General features: G+C 31.6%; 1 protein-coding gene across 1 annotated transcript in view; it reads left to right on the forward strand.

Moving 5' to 3' along the window:
- Positions 1–20,576, forward strand: part of LOC140447689 (serine/threonine-protein kinase OSR1-like) — a 186,302-nt gene that overhangs the window by 68,880 nt on the left and 96,846 nt on the right. The window contains exon 3 of the mRNA XM_072540486.1: positions 8,383–8,594. Coding sequence (XP_072396587.1) covers positions 8,383–8,594 — 212 coding nt within the window. The remainder of the gene's footprint in view (positions 1–8,382; positions 8,595–20,576) is intronic.

The following is a 20,576-nucleotide window of genomic DNA, read 5'->3' on the forward strand; positions in this document are numbered from 1 at the left end:
CCCGCAGGGTGTACAGGTCTACTGATTTTTCAGTAGATCAATTGATTTCAACTTCAATTTTCTGATTTACTGAAATACCATATCGATCTACTAAAAAATATGTAATGATAAAATCATGTTCAAAAAGTGATCAGTATGTCAGTGTTCAATTATAAATTAAAAAGAAATCTATTTATTGATATATATATATATATATATATATATATATATATATATATATATATATATATATATATATATATATATATACGCGAAAGTTGTTCTTCCAACCATTTTTTAAAATTTGTAAAGTTCATGTCATTATGATAGTCTCCAGATTTTGACTTCGACGTCCACCTCAAATAAGATCCAGGAATAAAACCTTTTTTATTTCCTATCCCAACAATAATTAAACGTTGCCCTTTTGACAAGGGTTTTTTAAGTCCATTATTACTGGTGTCACACCAATTGTTTTTGGAAATATGTCTAATTTCGTATTTTTCTATTGTCGACTGTTTTTTTTTTTTCAGCGAAACCCAAGTTTATGAAATTCCCTTCTCATGTTTTCTCTACTTCCTGCATAATTTAGTTCGCTTACAATTCTGATGAATTTTCTTGATTGTGGAAACTTGTTGATCGCTAAGATGAAAATTATATATCTGCTTCAGTAAGCTACATTGATCACAGGCATCTAGCTGTGTTTTTGAGGACTTTTTTGTCGTTTATTAGGTTTGAAGAATCCAAGGGTTTCTCCATCTTCAACCTCACGACCCTCTTTAGCGGTTTTTTTTTAACGCTGGATAAACTAACACCTATTAACATTTAATATTATATAAAAATTTTCTCTTATTCGATTATTTCATATCTTTATATAACAAACTTCTTTTTATATTTGATTTATAACAAAAAAATTGTAATCTAAGTTTTCAAAACAATAACATATTTTTTATAATATAAATATACCAACAATTTACCTGTCAAAGCAGCTACTCATTTTTGTACTTAAGATAACTCAACAAGAAGTGCATTTCCTTCTGCTTCCTGTTACGTAAATTTTAAAACAGAGTAAATGATTTCACGAGCTTGTAGACTCAGAATTCGATTTTTTATGGCACTTACCTTATTTATTTTAATAAAAAAATTTTCACCTCTTAGTTATTGATATCAAAATTCTTCAAAAAAAATATTTCACGAATATCGAAGTCATCTGGCAACGTTGCAAACCCACTAAATTTGGTTTCCAATGCTAACTAAATGGATGTTTACGCTTCGCTCACTTTCAGACAACTGATTGAATAGTCATTCCTCGATATACCGGATATAATGACCTTGAAGGTTGCAGCTATTTGTGTCTAATCTCTATTGTTGGCTCTTTTCAGATTTCGATGTCTACTTCGTCTGCTTCTTCTTTATTCACCGTTCGTCTTTCTCTTTCACTTCTTCTCCGTATATTTATTATTCTCTTTGGTTCCTCTTCCGTTCTTTAATATTTTTATAAAAATTTTCGTGTTTCTTTCGTGTCTTATTTCTCGCAATTGTTCATCTTTCTTTATTTAGTTCTATAATTTTCTTAGCGTTATTTCTTAATTCTTCACAGCTTTTTCTGTCTTCCTCTTTATCCGTTCTCAGCCGTTTAATTCTTGCTTGCGCCTTTTGTACTGTAATAATGTTATATTACTGGTTATACTATTCATTTTTTGTTTTTTTCTGGAGTTTGCCTATCTGCTTGTTTGAAACTTCTTGCTTTTTTGACGTATTTCCATTCTGATGCTATATCTTCTGCTTCGTATTTCTCTCTTACTTGTACTGTTTTCCCCTTTAAATTTCTTTCTAATATCTGTATTTTGCAATTTATTAACATTCTATTGTTTGTGTTGGTTTTTCTGTTTCATTTCTATTTTAACTTTTAGTCTTAAAGTAGCTGTGACCATAGCGGTAGTTATCTGTAGAGTCTGCACAAGCACCTCTAAATGTTCTCACATCCTTCATTGATGATTTTTTTCTTTTGTTAATAAGTTTGTAATCAATATGGCTGTACATTTTCTGATTTGGTGACCTCCACGTTACTTTATGTATTTTAGGGTGTTCAAATTTTATTGAGCTTATTATCATGTTGGTTCTTCTTGCAGTTTACAAATGCAGTTTGCAAATACTTATGTCATCAAGGGTGAATCTAGTATAAATACAGAAATCTCATTACCATTTCATTTGTCCACTCCATTCCTACACCACAAATCAAAGCGTAATAGGTACGATAGTTGTATATAAACACACACATTTGTCGAATTAATGGTTCAAGAAAAACTGGAATTACAATAAAGTTTGGTTAAGATAAACAACGGGACAACCACCGGTGCGAGCGAAGTGTGGGTAGTCGTCACATACATCGGCATCGGCATGTTTTGTATTCGGGTATTTGTTTATGCGTGCGAATAAAGCAAATAATTGACGAATGACCCTTTACACTTCATCTTACGCGGCCGAATCTGGCGCATAACGAATAACACATAGCAAAGTGTGGTGCGGCCATTATAGTAAACAGTTGTAAAAGTCCTTTTAAGCAACGAGGAGAGTCAATTATACACTTTTTTTTTCAATTTTACTAAAATCTATGAAAAAAATAATAAATAATAAAATTACTTACTTTATTTAATTTTAAAAATATAAATATTATTTTGAATTTTAAAAACAAATAAAACAGTATAAAGCTTCGCGCTAGTCTGTAGTACCACTTTTCTTTAGTTCTTTGCCTATTTCCAACATTTCTTCTGGGGCTAGTATTGTTCTTATGTTCCATGTGCTAATTTTCAACTCCTAATTTTTGTTTTGTTTTTAGTCTTTTATTTTTGTCTCTGTTTACGCTTTCGTCTTTTATTTTTATCTCTTTGTCTGCTCTTATTTGTTTCTCTTTTGTGATACATGAGTCTACCTGCAATCATTTTATGTTTCTTTATTTCGTCCGTCGCCAAATGAGTACTGTCTTGTATACTCTCGTTAGCTGCTAGTGTTTTGAGACCCTTGCAGAATTCTCCAGATAATTCGTCTTTTCTATTCCATTTTTTCTCCCTTCTATCTATTATTGCTATTTTTAATATTCTTTTCTATTCCTCTTAGATCATTGTTTATATATATATATATATATATATATATATATATATATATATATATATATATATATATATATATATATAAGTAAAAAGTAATGGCATGTCTCGCAAAACAGAAAACCAAAAATGGTATATCGATGGAAGGCAACCGTATATACGTATTTCTGATTATTGGTCGTCTTCAGTACGGTGCAGCCAAGTTAGAAAAGGAGCATATTAACTTGGGAAAGGATCACTACAAGAGCAATGCAACCAATTTGTGGCATTAGAGTTAGAAGACCCTAATGGTTTCCAGGGCAACAACTAACACCAACCACGGAGGAAGCTACAGCTACCTGGGGAATATATATATATATATATATATATATATATATATATATATATATATATATATATATATATATATATTCTTTCTCCTTTTAATTTTTCTTTTGTTTTCCATGACCTTTATTTTTCCCCTTTCTCTGGCAATCTGCCTAAACATGTTTTATATGACCTAATTTCACTGGTTCGTTTATTTTTATGTTAATTTATAGTTTAGTTCACATAAAAATTTTTAGTAGTAATCTCCTATCTCCCTTATCTATTGTCATTCCCCTTACTATCAGATTATTTTCTTTTCTTGCTCTATCCAACCTTTCAAGGCGCCGTTTTGCGTCACAAAGTTTCTTTTTATCCGTTCATTTTTCTTTCGAATTTCACTATTCTTTTGTCTTGTATTGCCAATTCAATTTTGAGTTCCCTCATTCACAGGGAAATAGGTGTTCTTCTTTTTCAAGGTCGGATTGGGATTACTCTTTTACCCATTTCATATATTTTTTTTCTATTAGTAGGTAATAGATCAAAATAACAGGTCTAAGTCAGATTTTTCAGGGTGCAAAATTTTTCTTTTTGGTTGCTATTGTGAATACAAATCGTTAAAATCTTATATTTTTTTAACTGCAAATTTATAAAAATTTTAAGATAATTATTGACAAAACGTTTATTTGATTATTCGTAGTTTATTTCTAAAGGTAAACCGACCTAATAATGGCCCAGTTAAGGAATGTTTGGCTTTAGACGTAAATATTAAGGAAACGAAGTTATAGATAAAATGGATTTAAAGTATATTTGATAGCTTGATGTTTTTTTTTATCAAAATAATTAATAAAAAATGAAAAATGTGTTTTTGGTGATTTATATCCGACCTGTATACCAATAGAATTATTTTTTGTTTGTTTTAAACTGTACATTATATATGAATTTTAATATTTTTAAAGTAGGTATAAAAATACAGAAGCATAAAAATATCAATTTTATATAGAAGAGGCATAAAAAACTAAATTAAATAAAACGATGTACATACGTTATACATTTTAAACATAAAAAAAACAACAAAAAATATTTTCATAAGTTACTTAGCGACAGTCTTTTTTTTTTATTTATTGTATAAGAGCAAAAAGCTATGAAAGGCCTACAAAGTACAAATTATTTATCTCAGGTACAGCAAAAAGATTCCTTTTATTAATGTACTGGAGACGGTGCAATTAAACAAACAATTTGCTCTGGATCATACCAAATAATATTATCTGTCTTTGGCCATCTTCAAGGATATTCTATCAGATTCTGCATTTTTCTTCGTAATAATAGATGTTTTTTTCTTTTTCTTCAAGATTTTGTTTTTTTATTGCTTCCTTTTCATTTTTTTTACCTTCTACTCTTCTCTAGTACCTACTCCATGAAATCGTCAGCAATCGTTACTACAGATGTTAATTCTTTTGTAGCCTTTCTTTTTTACGTTTGAGATATTTTTCTGGGGAAATAAAATGCATTTTTAAATGGCGTTGGAAATTTTGGAGGAGTGACAAAATAGAATTCAGCAGAATTTATGGGAGATTGATTTTCAAAATATGTAGGTTCAGAAATCATGAACTATTTTGCGCCATATAGCTTTGACAGGTTAGAATATAGCAACATCAAGAGGCTGCATTAAATGTACATATGGAATTTGGAACCAGTGTTACCAAAACAATTCCATTTTCACGACAAAACTTGCTCACTGCCAGAGATATATGGCTAACATGTTCATCCAAAAATATCATATCATGACAGGTCGCTTAATGTTTTTTTCGTTCAACCATTTATTAAAATAGTTTGCGACATATTCATAAAACGTTTCTGTATTCATCCATCCACTTTCATTGTGTCTGATACCCCAACCTATTGGCATAGTTGAAACTAAATGTTTTGGTAGACTTACATAGGGAAACAAAACCATTGGTGGTGGGATATCTCCACTAGCGGATATTGTTGCTAATATGGTCAGACATTCTTTTTCCTCGTTAGCAGGTCTGTTATATAAAGTTTTATACCCTCTTTTAACTAACACTTGTTTGTCCCGTGGATTCATGAAAAAGGCTGTCTCGTCGCAGTTAAATATTCGGCTTGGATCTTTAAAACCAGTTGTGATGCCATTTTGACTGAAATAATCATATACTTTCTTGAACCAATTTCTTATCCTTTGCTCTGTAACGAAGGAACGTCTAGCTGTCAGATTTTGCGATACACGAGGTCTTACTTCTGGGTACCGGGTTAGAAAATGTTAGTACCATATATTTCCAGAAATTTGCTTCTTAAATAGATTGGCTCACTTTAGATTTTTAATGGGCACTGCTACGGTGTTAACAAGCTGATCACGTGTCACGGAAAAACCCGCGATAGCCAAAAACTATCTATTTTACAATTCGTTTTTTTTAATACTAGTTAAAACTGGTTGTCTTCCAATATTTTCGTGTAAGTACATTTGCACTCTCATATCTTTCAATGTACTTTTTGGTATACCATACATCTTGGCTGCTTTATAGGCAGACTTGCCAGGTTTCATGTCATTTAGGCTTAGGCTTTTTAGTTCTGACCATGATACTAGAAAAAAATTAAATGTCAATAATGTAATCTTTTTTTGTAGATACCATGTCTGGCTAAATTTGGGTTAGGCCGAAATTAGAGCACATACGAAATATAATAAAATCTAATACCGACCAGAATAAAATAAAATGATTTTAATGTTTTTTTTTGTAATTAATTAATTGTCAGACTATATATTTTAACTTGAGCAAGCTACAAAAAAATTAATTTTTTGTAGGAACAAATTATTGATAACTTAAAAATTATATAAAATTATAATTACAATGACGCCGATATTGTCCAAGAAATTAAATCACAGCGACTAAGATGGGCAGGCCACGTGCACAGACTGCATAACGATAGACTTGTAAAACTGGTATGGGAAGAGATTCCCACAGGCAAAAGACCACTCGGACGTCCCAAAATGCGATGGAGAGATAGCATCCAAGCAGATCTCCGGAAAATGAACATTCCATTTCACCCTAGGTTGATGGAAGACCGAACAAATTGGAAAAAAGTTGTACAGTCAGCCAAGACCCACCCAGGGTTGTAGCGCTACGTGATTATGATGAGAAACAAATTAGAGATTTTTTTCAATTTTCTACCATTAGAAATATGTAACTACCTGACTTTCATAGCTGTAAACTTCCTTTTTGTTTTTATAGAAAAAAAAAGTATGGGACGGAATTTGATAGTACGTTTCTGTTAATATTTTTTTAAAAGAATATATTACTTTTTATAATAATTTTTTATATTAAAGAACAAAAAGTTGAACTGAAAAAAACCACCAACATTCGTAATTGCGGCCCATTGGGCCGGAATTATATTAGTTACTAAAATTGTGCCCTAATACTGGCCTAATCTATGTTTGTAAATTCTACTTTGTTTTAAAGCTATTTTCTTGTGGCATTTTAAATTAATTACTATTTAAATGGGAATAAGCCACAATTAAAGGTTAAAATACGTTTATTGACGTTTCAATTTCCACTTCGGAAATCGTTCTCAAAATACAAACATTAGTGAAACAAATGTTTGTATTTTGAGAACGATTTCCGAAGTGGAAATTGAAACGTCAATAAACGTATTTTAACCTTTAATTGTGGCTTATTCCCATTTAAATAGTAATTAGTCTACTTTGTTTTGGTCCAAAACTGAAGTGTTTTATAAAAAATACAACTATTAACCATTTCTAATGAATAATCTACTGCATGCAGCTGAAAGAATGTTTTCTGTAATAATTTGCAAGCAAATATTGTAACCAATGAATTTCTCAATGCTTACCTAAAACATTTAGGATTGACGACTGCTCTCGAACTGATTTTGTAGCTTGATTAAATCAAAATGACTAAAACAAAAGCTAGAACAGGTCACCCCACCATTTATACATAAAAAATGGCGCAATAAATTTCTCGCTAGGATACACACGCGCCGTAGCATTAAGTTTAACCAACTTAAACGTATTAACAAAAGAATTTCAAATTTTTGAATAGGCCGGATTTACATCACGAATTTGTATTGGCCGTTAATAGGTAGTTTTACTTTACCTATTTGACCAAAATAATTATTGATAACTTAAAAATTATCATCACTCTCTTTGCCTTTATCCCAATGCTGGATCGGCTTCCCTATACATTTACATTTCTTCAGAGTTTCTATCGTTGGTCATACCAATAGCAATCTCCTTTACCGAGACGTCCTGCCTAAAGGTCTCTACCCACATGTTCTTTAGTCTGCCCATCAATTGGGGCCACCCTTAGACTTTCCCTAGTATACTTATTCTAAATTTTATCCTGTTTTTTTTAGTACACTGATCAGTTACTTGTTCTTTTTAACTGCCCAACATTCATTTCCATTCATCCTAGCTGTTCTTATGGCAGTTTTAAAATTCTGTGAGAAGACCTCTTAGATTCCAATACCCTATTCTATTTTTCTATTCTGTAATGGTGTTCCCCTTGAAATAGTAGTTCTCACCTGGAAATTTAAGTATAATTTTTGTTATAATTATTCTTTTTTTATTATGGCCTGAGAAGAATTTCAGACATTTGATGCCTGAATGCCTGTTCTATCAGCATTACTTATGTCCTGTACGATTTACATAACACACCACCAAAGTGCAGTATTATCATTACCACTGCTTAAAAAGAATTATTTAGCATTAAACCAAAGAATATAGACGCTTATCTATATTCTTTGATTAAACTGTGGTATTACCTCACACTCGCTTACATTTTTCTGTACAGGCCAGGATCCCTACCCTAAGGACTGCCCTATATGCCAATGTATTATTTCCCGTATCCCGGAACTAGGAGGCACGTACTTTATATTTGATACTTATTGATATAATAACTTACATGTATTTGGATTTAGTATCATTTCCAACGAAAAAATTATTTTATTTTAATCTATTTTTTAGAAAGATTTCCGAGGAAATTATTCCTCAAGGCAGCCCTGGCATCTTTCGGCAGAAAGCTACGACGTGCGATCACTTATCTCTCAGTGGGTACGCTAGAGTAGCTAAGCAGTCATTCGGTAACCTCCTGTCAAGAAAAATGGCGTCCAGCTCGGGTCAGACTTCAGTGCCTTGGCCAAATACCAAAGATGATTACGAATTGGGAAAAGTTATCGGTTAGTATTTTATTTTAAAGTGTTCTTTGTGAAAAACTGTGGCTATTAGTATTCACTAGTTTATTAGTCAAAACGTGAAGGAAAAATAAAAATGGAATTGTTAAAAGTTTTAAGGTTATGTACTTTTTTGGTGTTTTTAATCCGGTACCAGTTTTTCTATAGTTAGTTGGAATGTATGCATAATAATCGATCAGAAATACGTTACTGAAGATGTATACGTCCATTTACACAACAAATAAATATACTTTAAAATATACCAGATAATCATTTTCATTAAAATCCTATCAGTTATATTTTAGAACTGTATTATCATAAAATGTAGGTAACTCACCAACGCATTTGAAAAATAGGTTGATAGTCCAAAAGACTTACATTTTTCAAAAAAAGTACTTAAAAGCTGAATATTGTTAATTCTCTGAACAATTTATTATTTAACCAATAAACTTTATTAACATTTTAATAAAAGACAAGTATAGCTATTCCCCAAAAAAATGTTTAAAATAATATTTCTTTTAGACATTCAACTTACTGTTAATAATATATCCATATGAAAATATCCATATTTTGATTCTAAGAAACAATATATTCTGATCTGTGTTGATAAATATGTTGACCTATAAGCCATTAGTAAAAGAAGAGTATTATTGAAGGAACATTTTTCAAGCAAATAATTTTCACACTTGTAAAAAAAGTGTTTCTATATAGGAATAATTATAGTCAGTTTTTGAGTTATTAACAAATGGTATCATGTTTTAAATCATTTGACAGTAAATTCTTATACCAAAGAACCAGAATTCTAATTCAACTCTGCTTTTATGTTAAATAATAATATAATTAAATAAAATCACATGAAAATATAGTTCAAAGTCATCTCCCTCTTTATAATAAAAATATGGCAATCTATATGATATTTTTGTGTGTTGTTTATTTTTTTTTTGCTTCCCTAAGCTAATATAAAAAACAAAATTATAGTTTTTACTTATACTTCAGGTTACATTGATTGTGAAATAAAAATTTGAAATTATTGGGTTTTTCATAATTGGCTACTAAAAGTAGTTATAGAGTATATCTAAAGGTAATCAGAGACAAAGGTTCACCAATTGAGATAAAAATGATAAAATCCTTAAAAAATCAGTAGATGTAGAACATGATATACCTAAACACACTATACAATTTTAAGTATCATATAAAATTCAAATAAGTTACACCAATAACTCAATTATGACTATATAAGTTGGCTACTTTTATCAAATTAGGTTTATTGGGAATTAAACAAGTATATAAGGAACATTTTTATTAGAATAAACAGTGAGCAACAGCAAAATAAATATATTGCAAAAGTGTACTGCTAAAAACAGAAATCTGTATAACAGTACTAGTTTTTTCTACTTATATTTAAAGTTGTAAGAAAATTACATTAATACAACTTTTCTTCCGATACTGGAATTTATATTTTAGTAATAAGTGTATTTACGTAAAAATCGCCAATTTAAAGATTTAGTGCTTGTCTTATCTCCAAATGTATGGAAATCATAATTATTTAAATATGTAAACTTTAAAATGAAGAAGAATGGTATTTTAAACCTCTAAATCAAGCAAAAAAGTTAAGTTAATGTAATAACATTCTAATATGGCTATGCTGGATCATTATTGATACTGCAACAATAACCATTAGGTACTATTCCTGATTATGGATATATCTGCCTTCATGTTTAATATTTTACTAACAATTGAAAGTTATCATTTATGCTGCGAAACTTTTGTATTAATTATCCATTAGTTTATTTGTTCAATGATTGTCATAACTCTCATATTTGACCTCGATATATTTGAATGGTTTTGTTAAAGTTTTAGGAAAATCCAGTTAAAAAATTATTATAAACACCAGTTTTATACTAAACTTAATAATTTGATTTGCACATTAATAAACTAAAACCACAAAAAGCCATATGATGTCTTATTTTTTGATATATTTATTCTTGAATCGCTTCAATATAAAGTCTTGAATTTTTAGATTCTTAACATTCTTAAATAGTACAATTATTACAATATGTAATTAGTGATACAAGGTTTGTAAGTAATTTTTCTATGGATATATTAGGAGATTTCTTCTGATAAAAGTTTTTCTTAAATTGTGAATATATTTGTGTCTCAAAAAACAAAAACAAATGTTGTTTAATATACAGTCTTTGATCTTCTCTATCACTATGAGTAGGAGTAAATGATCAAGGAAGTTTTTTTATAACTATGTTTACTTACAATCTACATCATTACAGAGTATTAAGTAAATGTGTTACTGCCAATACATTTGCCAGAATTTTAAGTTGAGCTGTCTTCTTTTGGTCTGGATATGTTTCTGCCAAGTGATACATTGGTCAAGATGGAGGCCAAGGTATTATCTAGTGTCTGTTACTGTTGGTATTCTTACATTGTCGATTCTCACAGGTGGGCATGTGTTATGGAGGTTGCTAAATTTTACTTGACTTGATTTTGTTTTGTTTACTTTTGTGTACCAATCACTGAGTATGTTCAGATGATGTAGCCGGTTTTATGAGGTTTGTATGGGATCTTCATTTACAGCTAGTATTGCTACGTCATCAGCACAGGAAGTGATCCTAGTATTATTAGACTCTGGTATATCAGCTGCATAGAAGCTGTAAAAGCAGCGGTCCAAGTACACTACCCTGCAGAACTCTGGAGTTCATAGGACAGATGTTTGATTGTTGGTCATTGAATTTTACAGAGAAATATCTATTTGATATGTAGGATTTCTATCTATCTATCTAATTAGCCTTCTTCCGTCCATCTTTGGACATAGGCCTCCCCAATCCTTTTCCATTCTTCTCTGTCTGTCGCTATAGTCATCCACCTAGAGCCCATGTGCTTCTTGATATCATCTGCCCATCTCATTTGGAGCCTTCCTCTGCTTCGTTTATATTCCCACGGTCTCCAACTTATAAGAATTTTGTTCCATCAGTCTTCTTTTTGTCTTATATTGTGTCCTGCAAATCTCCATTTCAATTTTGCAACTTCTTGTCTAACATCCCTCACTTTTGTTTTCTCTCTTATCCACTCGTTTCTGTTTTTATCCATTAGTCTTATGTGCAACATTTGTCTTTCCATTGCTCTTTGGGTTTTTATGATTTTGTCCATTTGTTTGCTTTTGTAAATGTCCACGTTTGGGAACCATAAGTGAGAACAGGGAGTATGCATTGATTGTATACTTTGGTCTCAAGATGCTGTGGATATCTTTTGTTTTTTAGGAATGTAGCTTAGTTTGCCAAATGCCGCCCATGCCAGTCTAACTCGTCTTTTTATCTCTACTGTTTGGTTTTCTTTGTTAAGTTTTATAGTTTGACCCAGATATATATAATCCTGAACTTGTTCTATTTCTAACGATCCTCATTGTGATGTCTTCATCTGTATTTGTTATGATTTTGGTTATGCCGTAATTCATATTAAGGCCTATCTTTCCAGCTTCTATGTCCCGTTCTTTCATCATTTCAAATAATTCTTCTTTGTTATCGGTTATCAATGCGATGTCATCAGCGTACCTTAGATAGTTCAAGCGTTGTCCACAAATTTTTATACATTTTTCTTCCCATTCTAATCTTTTAAAAATATCTTCCAGAGCCTGATTGTAAAGTTTCGGTGATATTGTATCACCCTGTTTCACGCCTCTATTTATTTGTATTGATTTTGTTCCTTCATATACTTTAATTGTTGTTTTGGCTTCCTTATATATATTGGATATTAGTTCCGAATATCTGTGGTCAATTCTGCTGCTAATCAAAGAAGTTTTCACTGCCCAATGTTCGGCACTGTCGAAAGCCTTTTCGAAATCTATGAACGCTATATATAGAGGAATGTGGTATTCATTTGCTCGCTCTATAAGTATTTTCATACTTAGTAAGTGGTCACTTGTGCTGAATCCCTTTCTAAAACCAGCGTGTTCTTTCGACTGGTATCCGTCAAATTTTGTCGTCAATATATTGGTTAAAATACTTATACTGAACCACTCTCTCCAAAGCAATATTATTAATTTTTACATCTTTTATTATGTTATTTAATTTAAAATTTTTATTCTTTATAAGCATCATTTTTGTTTTATTTACATTAAGACTTAAGGAATTATTATCGAGCCATTTTAATATATTACATATCTCTTCATTTATTATATCGATTATTTCATCTACCTTATCCCCTATTGCATATATCACAGTATCATCGGCAAACAACTGTACCTTACACTTTTTAACAACATCAACAATATCATTTATATACAGTATGAAAAGAGTAGGACCTAACACAGTTCCCTGTGGCACACCATACAGAGATGTCTGAGCCGATGAAATGGCACCATATTTTGTCACTTGTGTTCTATCAGTCAAATATTCTTGAAACCACTTTATAATTTTTTCACCAAAGCCATACCTTTCCATCTTTCTCAATAGCAGTTGTCTGTTTATGGTTTCAAATGCACGTTTAAAGTCTAAGAAAACCACACCAATCATTTTCCCGCACACCAGCGCACCCTTCCAGTCAAACAAAACCGTCTGCATTGCACTCTCACAGGAATTTCCTCTCCTAAACCCTGCTTGGAATTTAGTTAACACATTATTGCTTTCCAAGTACTCCACTATTTGATCATTTACACATAATTCCAGCAGTTTTTCGTATGGTGGTACCATATTTATGGGTCGAAATTCCTCACACTTAACAGTTCCATGAACCTTCTCAATTGGTACAACCAGACTTCTCTTCCATTTACTTGGGAATACGCCACTTTCTAGACTACCATTTATAATATGCAAAATTTTGTCGCCTATTACTTCAAAGGAACTCTTTAAAATTTGAACTGTAATACCATCAACATTACTTTCTTTGTTTTTCATTTCTTTCATTTGTTTTTTTAAATCTTTCATTTCTAACATTTTGAATTTTTCCATTTTGCAGTCGACATTTATTGAACTACAAATTTCTTGGTGGGTTTTGTTTGAAATAATGCTATCTGCTATGTTTTTTACACTGTCTAGAAAAAATATATTAAATCTTTCACTTATCTCTTTACCAGTAACCCCCCCACCATCAAATATTATTTCACTTTTAGCTTCATGGTTTTTTTTGCCGTTTACAAGCTCCTTTAATGTTTTCCACATTCTTTTTGGGTCGTTCTTACAATCATCTATTTTTTCCTGATAATAATTTTGTTTGGTAATTCTGATTAATGCTACGACTCTATTTCTTTGTTGTTTGAAATCATCCCAGTCAGTATCAGTTTTAGTAAATATAGCCTTTTTGTAATATTGATCTCTTTTTTTAATTTCTTTCGCAATGTCTTCATTCCACCATAATTTATTTCCCCAAACATCCTTCATATTAATAGACTTTTCTGGAGCAAACTGATCGAGTGCAGACAATACATTAGTTATTAGAATATCAGCATTGTTACTTACATCTATAGAGGAACTTGACGGCCACTGCATATCCATAAGTTTCATTTGAAATCCTGTCACATCCATTATATTGTACTTTCTATAGGTTTTTGTAAGTGTCGTCTCATTGTTTCTACCCAGATCAGCTACAATTATCGAGTGATCTGTAATCTTTGGAGTTGGGAGCACCTTGCAACTAATGTCTTTTTGATTTGTAAGTACTAGGTCAATCCTAGTAGATGTCGATTTTGTAATCCTTGTGTATTCGTTTATTAGCTGATAGGTACCATTTTTAATAATAATATCATTTAATTTCATAGAGTAAAAGTTTATACTTGCCAAATCTATATTAAAGTCTCCCAATATCACAAAGATAGCATCAATCTCAATGATATCTAAAAACGCATCCAACTCCTCCAAAAATTCCGCATGACTTGCACTAGGTGAATGGTACAGACAATAGATGTAATATTTCTGGTTTTCTATATTTATTTGTATTCCTGTTAACCATATATTCTTGTTTTTTTCTTCTTTAATAATTTCTTTATAACGATACCTTTTTTGTATATAAATTGATGTTCCTCCTGTATGTCTACTTGAAGAAAAACCAACAACTGAGTTGTAGCCATCAATATCTATTTCATTTGATGCAAAATCTGAGGTAACATGGGTCTCCGATAAACACATAATAATTGGCTTTTTCTGACTTGCAATCCATGATAACTGTGTTTTATGTGTGCTAAATCCTTGAATGTTTAGGTACAGAATGGTTGGACTTGATTGCTATATTTTACAATTACCATGTGATAATTCAGGATACCTTATTTTTTCTTGTAATCGCTCTACTACTTTCTTATAGGCTTCACAATTCCTATCATATGCTTTATGTTTCAAATCAATATTGGAGATTTTTAAAACTTCTTCTGCATATTTGCAGTTTACACAACAAACTATACGTGATTTACAGTCTTTTACGTGATGCTCACCAGCGCATTGCTGACAAGTGGGCGTCTCTTTTTTGCACTCTTTTGCAAAGTGACCAAACCTCCAACAATTGTAACACTGTTTAACATTTACACTTTCTCTAAAAAAATAGCTCTTCCAACCAATATGCAACTTTTCATTTTTATTAATGCGTTCGTAGGTATGCACATCCATCTGGAATATAATATTTACCATTCCTTTTCTGTTTTTCATAGTATGGATTACCTTTAGTTCTCTTACACTTGGTTCTGTTGTTATACCATTTTGTACTACAATTTTTTCAATTAGAAGATCTTCATCTTCTATATCCTTTTTATCTAAGTTAAACACTATTATTCTGGGATTCATCTTTTCAGGTACTTTTACATCATAGGACTGGCCCAATGTCATTTTTATATTATTACAGACATCCTGTACATTTTCTTTTCCATTACCCGTACATCTTATAGCAACTCCTCCATCTCTAATATACTTAACTTCTGAAACACCAACTCCCAAGTTGCATGGGTTGATTTTATCTTCAATATTCTTTCTGGTTATTTCACTTGTTTGATTTGAGTCGTTTGGTTTTACTATGATGACTTTTTCTTTTTGTTTTTTCACTGCTTTGCTGTAACTAAGATCGTTATTTGATTTCCACCTTTGGTCACACTGCTCTTTAGTACTACTTTCATTTTTTAAGACTTCATTTTCTTGTTTCAGTAAGTCTATGATTGTGTCCTTGTCTTCTAATGATGCCTCCTTAGTTTTTAATAACTGTTGATAAAGTTTTATGGATTCTCCATTCTGACATTTGAGACAGTAGAATTTCATGACACGGCTTGATAGTTGTAAGACTTTCACTTCAGATGCTGTTAATTCGCCACATTCTTTACAAATTGCATCATTACACCCATCACAGTCAAAAACATCTTTGTTTTTAACTTTAATTTGCTTACACACATTACATTTCATGTTTGAGGTTAGGTTCGGTAAAAATCAAAAAAATTTCGAAAATATTCCCGAAATATTCACAAATCCACAAAGCTAAATGTATATTTAAACGACTTGAATACTTTAATTTTAAAAATATCATCAAATCTTAACGATGATCGTGGATTTATTTTCACACTACCAAGAAAGACATTCTAATTGATGACTGGCGTAACCATGATGGATAACATCTCTGCAGTTATTCCATCTTTTCCAGGCGATTTGTTGTTTTCATTTCTTTCAATGCCTTCGTTATGTCTGATTTGCTTATTTCTGGCTGTAGCTCTGAGTTGACATATTTTATTTTAACCTTAAGTTGGTTTTTAATTTCTTCTGGTGGTTCCTTTTTTGTTTTATATAGTTCTGAGTAGAAATAGTGGATAATAATTATGATGTCATCTTTAATGTTTGTTTGTATTCCGTTTACATCTTTTATTTTGTTTATTTCACGCTTACCTAATTTCGGTCTTAAGCATTTCATATTTTTGTTGTTCTGTATTACTTCTTCTATTTTTATTTTTTGTTCTTTTCTCTTATTTTCTTTTATCATTCTGCTTATTCTTTTATTGATTTCTACATATTCTATAGATTTCTATAGATTCGCCTTCTTCGTTCAGCTTCCTTCTTTTATTCATAAGCTTCTTTGTTTCTGTTGATTTCTAGTTGTTCTTTTTTAGATCCTTTTTTGCTTTTTATTCATAAGCTTCTTTGTTTCTGTTGATATATAGTTGTTCTTTTTTAGATCCTTTTTTGCTATTTCTTTTCCTGATGTAATCATTGTTGCTGTAAGTATGTTGTCTATTTCGTCTATATCTTTATCATCACTGGCTAATTTTTGGGTAAGTTGTTCTTTTAATAGGTCTTTGTATATCTCTTTATATTGCCCTAGTTTGTTTCTATCTACTAGATCCCAGTTTCTAATTATTTTTCTTTTCATTTCATAGTTACTGTCAACACTAACTTTTGCTCTGACCATCCTGTGATCGCTACCTGTTGTGAATCTGTTCAGACTGTTACATCTTTAATGATATATCGTTCCGTGGACAGTATGTAGTCGATCTCATTTTTTGTGGATCCATTAGGGCTGATCCATGTCCATTTTCGTTGGGGCTTCTTTTTGTAAAAGGAGTTCATTGCATATAGGTGCTTTTCTTCTAGGTAGTTCATCAAAGTAGCACCTCTATCATTTCTCTGACTATTCCCGAAATCTCCTATTTTAGTTTCTTCTTTGTTTAGTTTTCTACCCAGTTTGGCATTGAAATCTCCAATTACTAGTGTAAGAGGATTTTTATGTTCTTCCATGTCCTTTGATATATCTTCATAAAATAGTTTGATATCTTCGTCATCATAAGCTGTGGTGGGGGCATATACCTGGAAAATTTTAATTGAGGTTCTTCTTATTTTAAGTATGACATAGGCTACACGATCTGATATTCCTTTGATAAAATTTGGACATGCTTACTTATAGCTTTATTTATTATAAATCCGACTCCAAATTTAATATTCTTTTCATTTCCTTTATAATACAGTAGATTACCGGATTTTAGCTGTATTCGGTTTTTTCTTTTCGTCAAGTTTCTGATAGGCCTATGATATCCCATTTTATGTTTGTTAATTCTTCTTTCAGTTCATGTACTTTTTCATCCATAGACATTGATCTAATATTGTATGTCCCTATTGACAGGTTAACGGATTTTTTTGATTTATGTTGTGTTCGTCTTAGTGGGTTTTTGTTTTTATCTATCAAAAGCGAATTATTACCTCCCCCAGATACCGCGAGGCAGACCTTTGAGGTGTGGGATTCAGAAATTTTCTTACCCACTTGGGGACCATTTCCTTTTGTTTTATTATTCGCCATGATAAAAGTGGGGGGGGGGATGGCAGCCGCCCATTCTGGGTCAGACGCTGTTTGTAGCCGTCCACTCTGGATCAGACGCTACATTTAATTTTATACTAACCCTAACATCGGGGGTGCCATTTCCGCCATACACACGGTGCCGAAGATGTTCTTCTCCGCCGTGAATACCGTTGTGGTCTTCATCCGTGACCCTGGACAAGGGACCCTAAGCAGGTACCAGTTTCCCAGGTCAGGAAACTCCTGGAATCTTCGGAGGGCAGGGACACTGATTCACTTTCCCTAGTAGGACTGTCCAAAGGAGTTCCTACCCGCTACCCGCTGTAGAATTTTAGAATTTAAGTAGGAGGAAATAGTTATTAGATAGTGCTATTTTTACTTTGTAAAGCAGACCTCTGTGTCAGACTTTGTCAAAGGCTTGTGAGATGTCTAGGAATATAGCATCGCAGTATTTCTTTAAGTCATTTTGATATTTCATTTATCATTTTATGGTTTTGTTGGGGAGTGGAGTGATTTTCCTGAAGACTAAACTGATATTTTGGTAGTAATGTTAGGAACTCATGACCTGCATAGATCCTTTCTAGCAGCAATCTTTCAAAAACTTTGCTTACAGTTGGGTGTAGGCTGATGGGCCGATAAGATTTTATTTTATCATTGGGCTTTTTTGCTAACTTAACAATCATAATGATTTCAGCGAATTTCGATATTTTTGGAAAGTATGATAAGCTTAGCCTGCAGTTAAATATAAATGTTAGCATATTAATGGTTTTGTGAGAAAGTTGTTTTACCACTTGTGCTGAGATTAAATCATAACTTGGAGCCTTTTGTGAGTTGAGTTCGTTTATTTCTTTCTTCACTTCTATAGGAGTAAAACTTTTGATCAGGACTGACATTTGACAATGTACACTAATTACTTATTCCACTTCTTCTGTTTGAAATATGTTTGTAAGATCTTACAAGAATCCTGGCTCTAGAATTCTGAATATAGGAAGTGAAATTGAAATCATTTGGGCTGTTATGTACACAAAAGATTTATGCAATATAATATGCATCAAAGGTATTTCAACCAGGGATATGTACCTAATCATGATGCTTAGTATTAAGTATATTCTAAAAATTATCCAAGTGTATGATCCCACAACAGAACATACTGACAATGAATTTGAAAATTTGCCTGATCATCTGGCACTGAGTGATGAATCCACACAATTTGCAATCTTATGCCTCGATTTTAATGCCAAAAGTTGATGCAAAAACTGATCATTCAGAAACAGCAGTAGAAAAATTGGCAGTCTAGGAAGAGACAACTGAGGCGAAGCTCTATTAGGATTTCTACTGCAACAAAATCTATACAATGTGAACAATTCCTTCTATTAAAAAAAGTACATAGGAGGTGGGCATATGAAAACCCATACAAAAACATAAAGGAAATTAACGTCATCATCAGCAATGAAACACAAATAACAGTTAAGAACATTACTTTTCACAGTGACTTCCATAAGCGTGGCCACAGCGGGTGCCGTAAAACCCGCACTAACTTTCGAGGGCTCAAAAATTGTAGTTCTAGAAACAACATCTAGACAAAGTTTTGTACTCGTTAGAAAGGATTTAATGTTTTACTGTAAATATATAATTACATTTTATAAACAATTTTCGTTTTTTATTATATTTACATTTAAGGAGTGTATATCATTGATGGACATAAAAAAAAGTATATGAGATGGGGAATAGGACGCGATTTTCAGCATTGGAACCAGGACTAAAAAAAACTAGCTACATATGGTGACTTCATAGGCAGTGACATAATAATATGGCTAAAATTGAAATTAGTCTTGATCAAAAAGGTATCATTTGACAAAAAAAACAATATAGCTAAAACAATAAACTATGCAAATGTTGGTAATATTGGGGAATATCAAGAAAATATTAGTAAAAACGAAGGGAATTGATTTTGCAATTACAGAAAATGTAGTCTCACTCATCGAAGAAATAAACGCTGTTAAAGACATTAAACAAAAAAAATTCCCATTGAAAACGACAGATGACATCATAGAAAGAAGTATAGCTTTAAGATAAGCCTATATACCAAATTTTATTAAAATAAAATAGTTTATAACGGGTGTTCGGATTTGTATGTTACTTAGTTATAATTCATAATGTCCCAAAACAACTTTCATTGAAATTTCTTAAAGACAGCGAGATACAGTTTTGGGAGAAAATATATCTAAAAATAATGTAATTTTACAACAGCATTGGACAAAGAAGTCCAGACTTTAAATACATGAAATACTACACTATAATGTGTGAGAACTCTTTTGACTTCTTTAATATGCAACATATGAAATACATATTTTCAAAACTTGATGAAACTATTATTGGAGGTTACCGATTACAATGACAAACTCGTGCCTGTCTCCAACTGTTCTGATTAATTTTTCGACGGCTAATCCTGTCCAGTTTCAAATATTACGTTACCCTGAAAGTTTTTTTTTTATTTTTTGATCCATTGGACCTTTTATTGTAAACTGTGGAATGTAGTACTTTGGATTACGGAATACCGGGCCTAGCTACGCTGTCTTTCTTTTGGATGTTTAGATCAGTTTTTCATCATGAATGCCTCTTCGTTGCACATTCTTCTGTCCATGGTGTCTTAAAAATACGTATATAGAGCCACATTTCAAAAGCTTCAAATTTATTCAGACTTGTTGTTTTAAGGTCCAGGTCTCTACTTGGCAC

This window comes from Diabrotica undecimpunctata, chromosome 8 (assembly GCF_040954645.1).
Source record: "Diabrotica undecimpunctata isolate CICGRU chromosome 8, icDiaUnde3, whole genome shotgun sequence".
Lineage (NCBI taxonomy): Eukaryota > Metazoa > Arthropoda > Insecta > Coleoptera > Chrysomelidae > Diabrotica > Diabrotica undecimpunctata.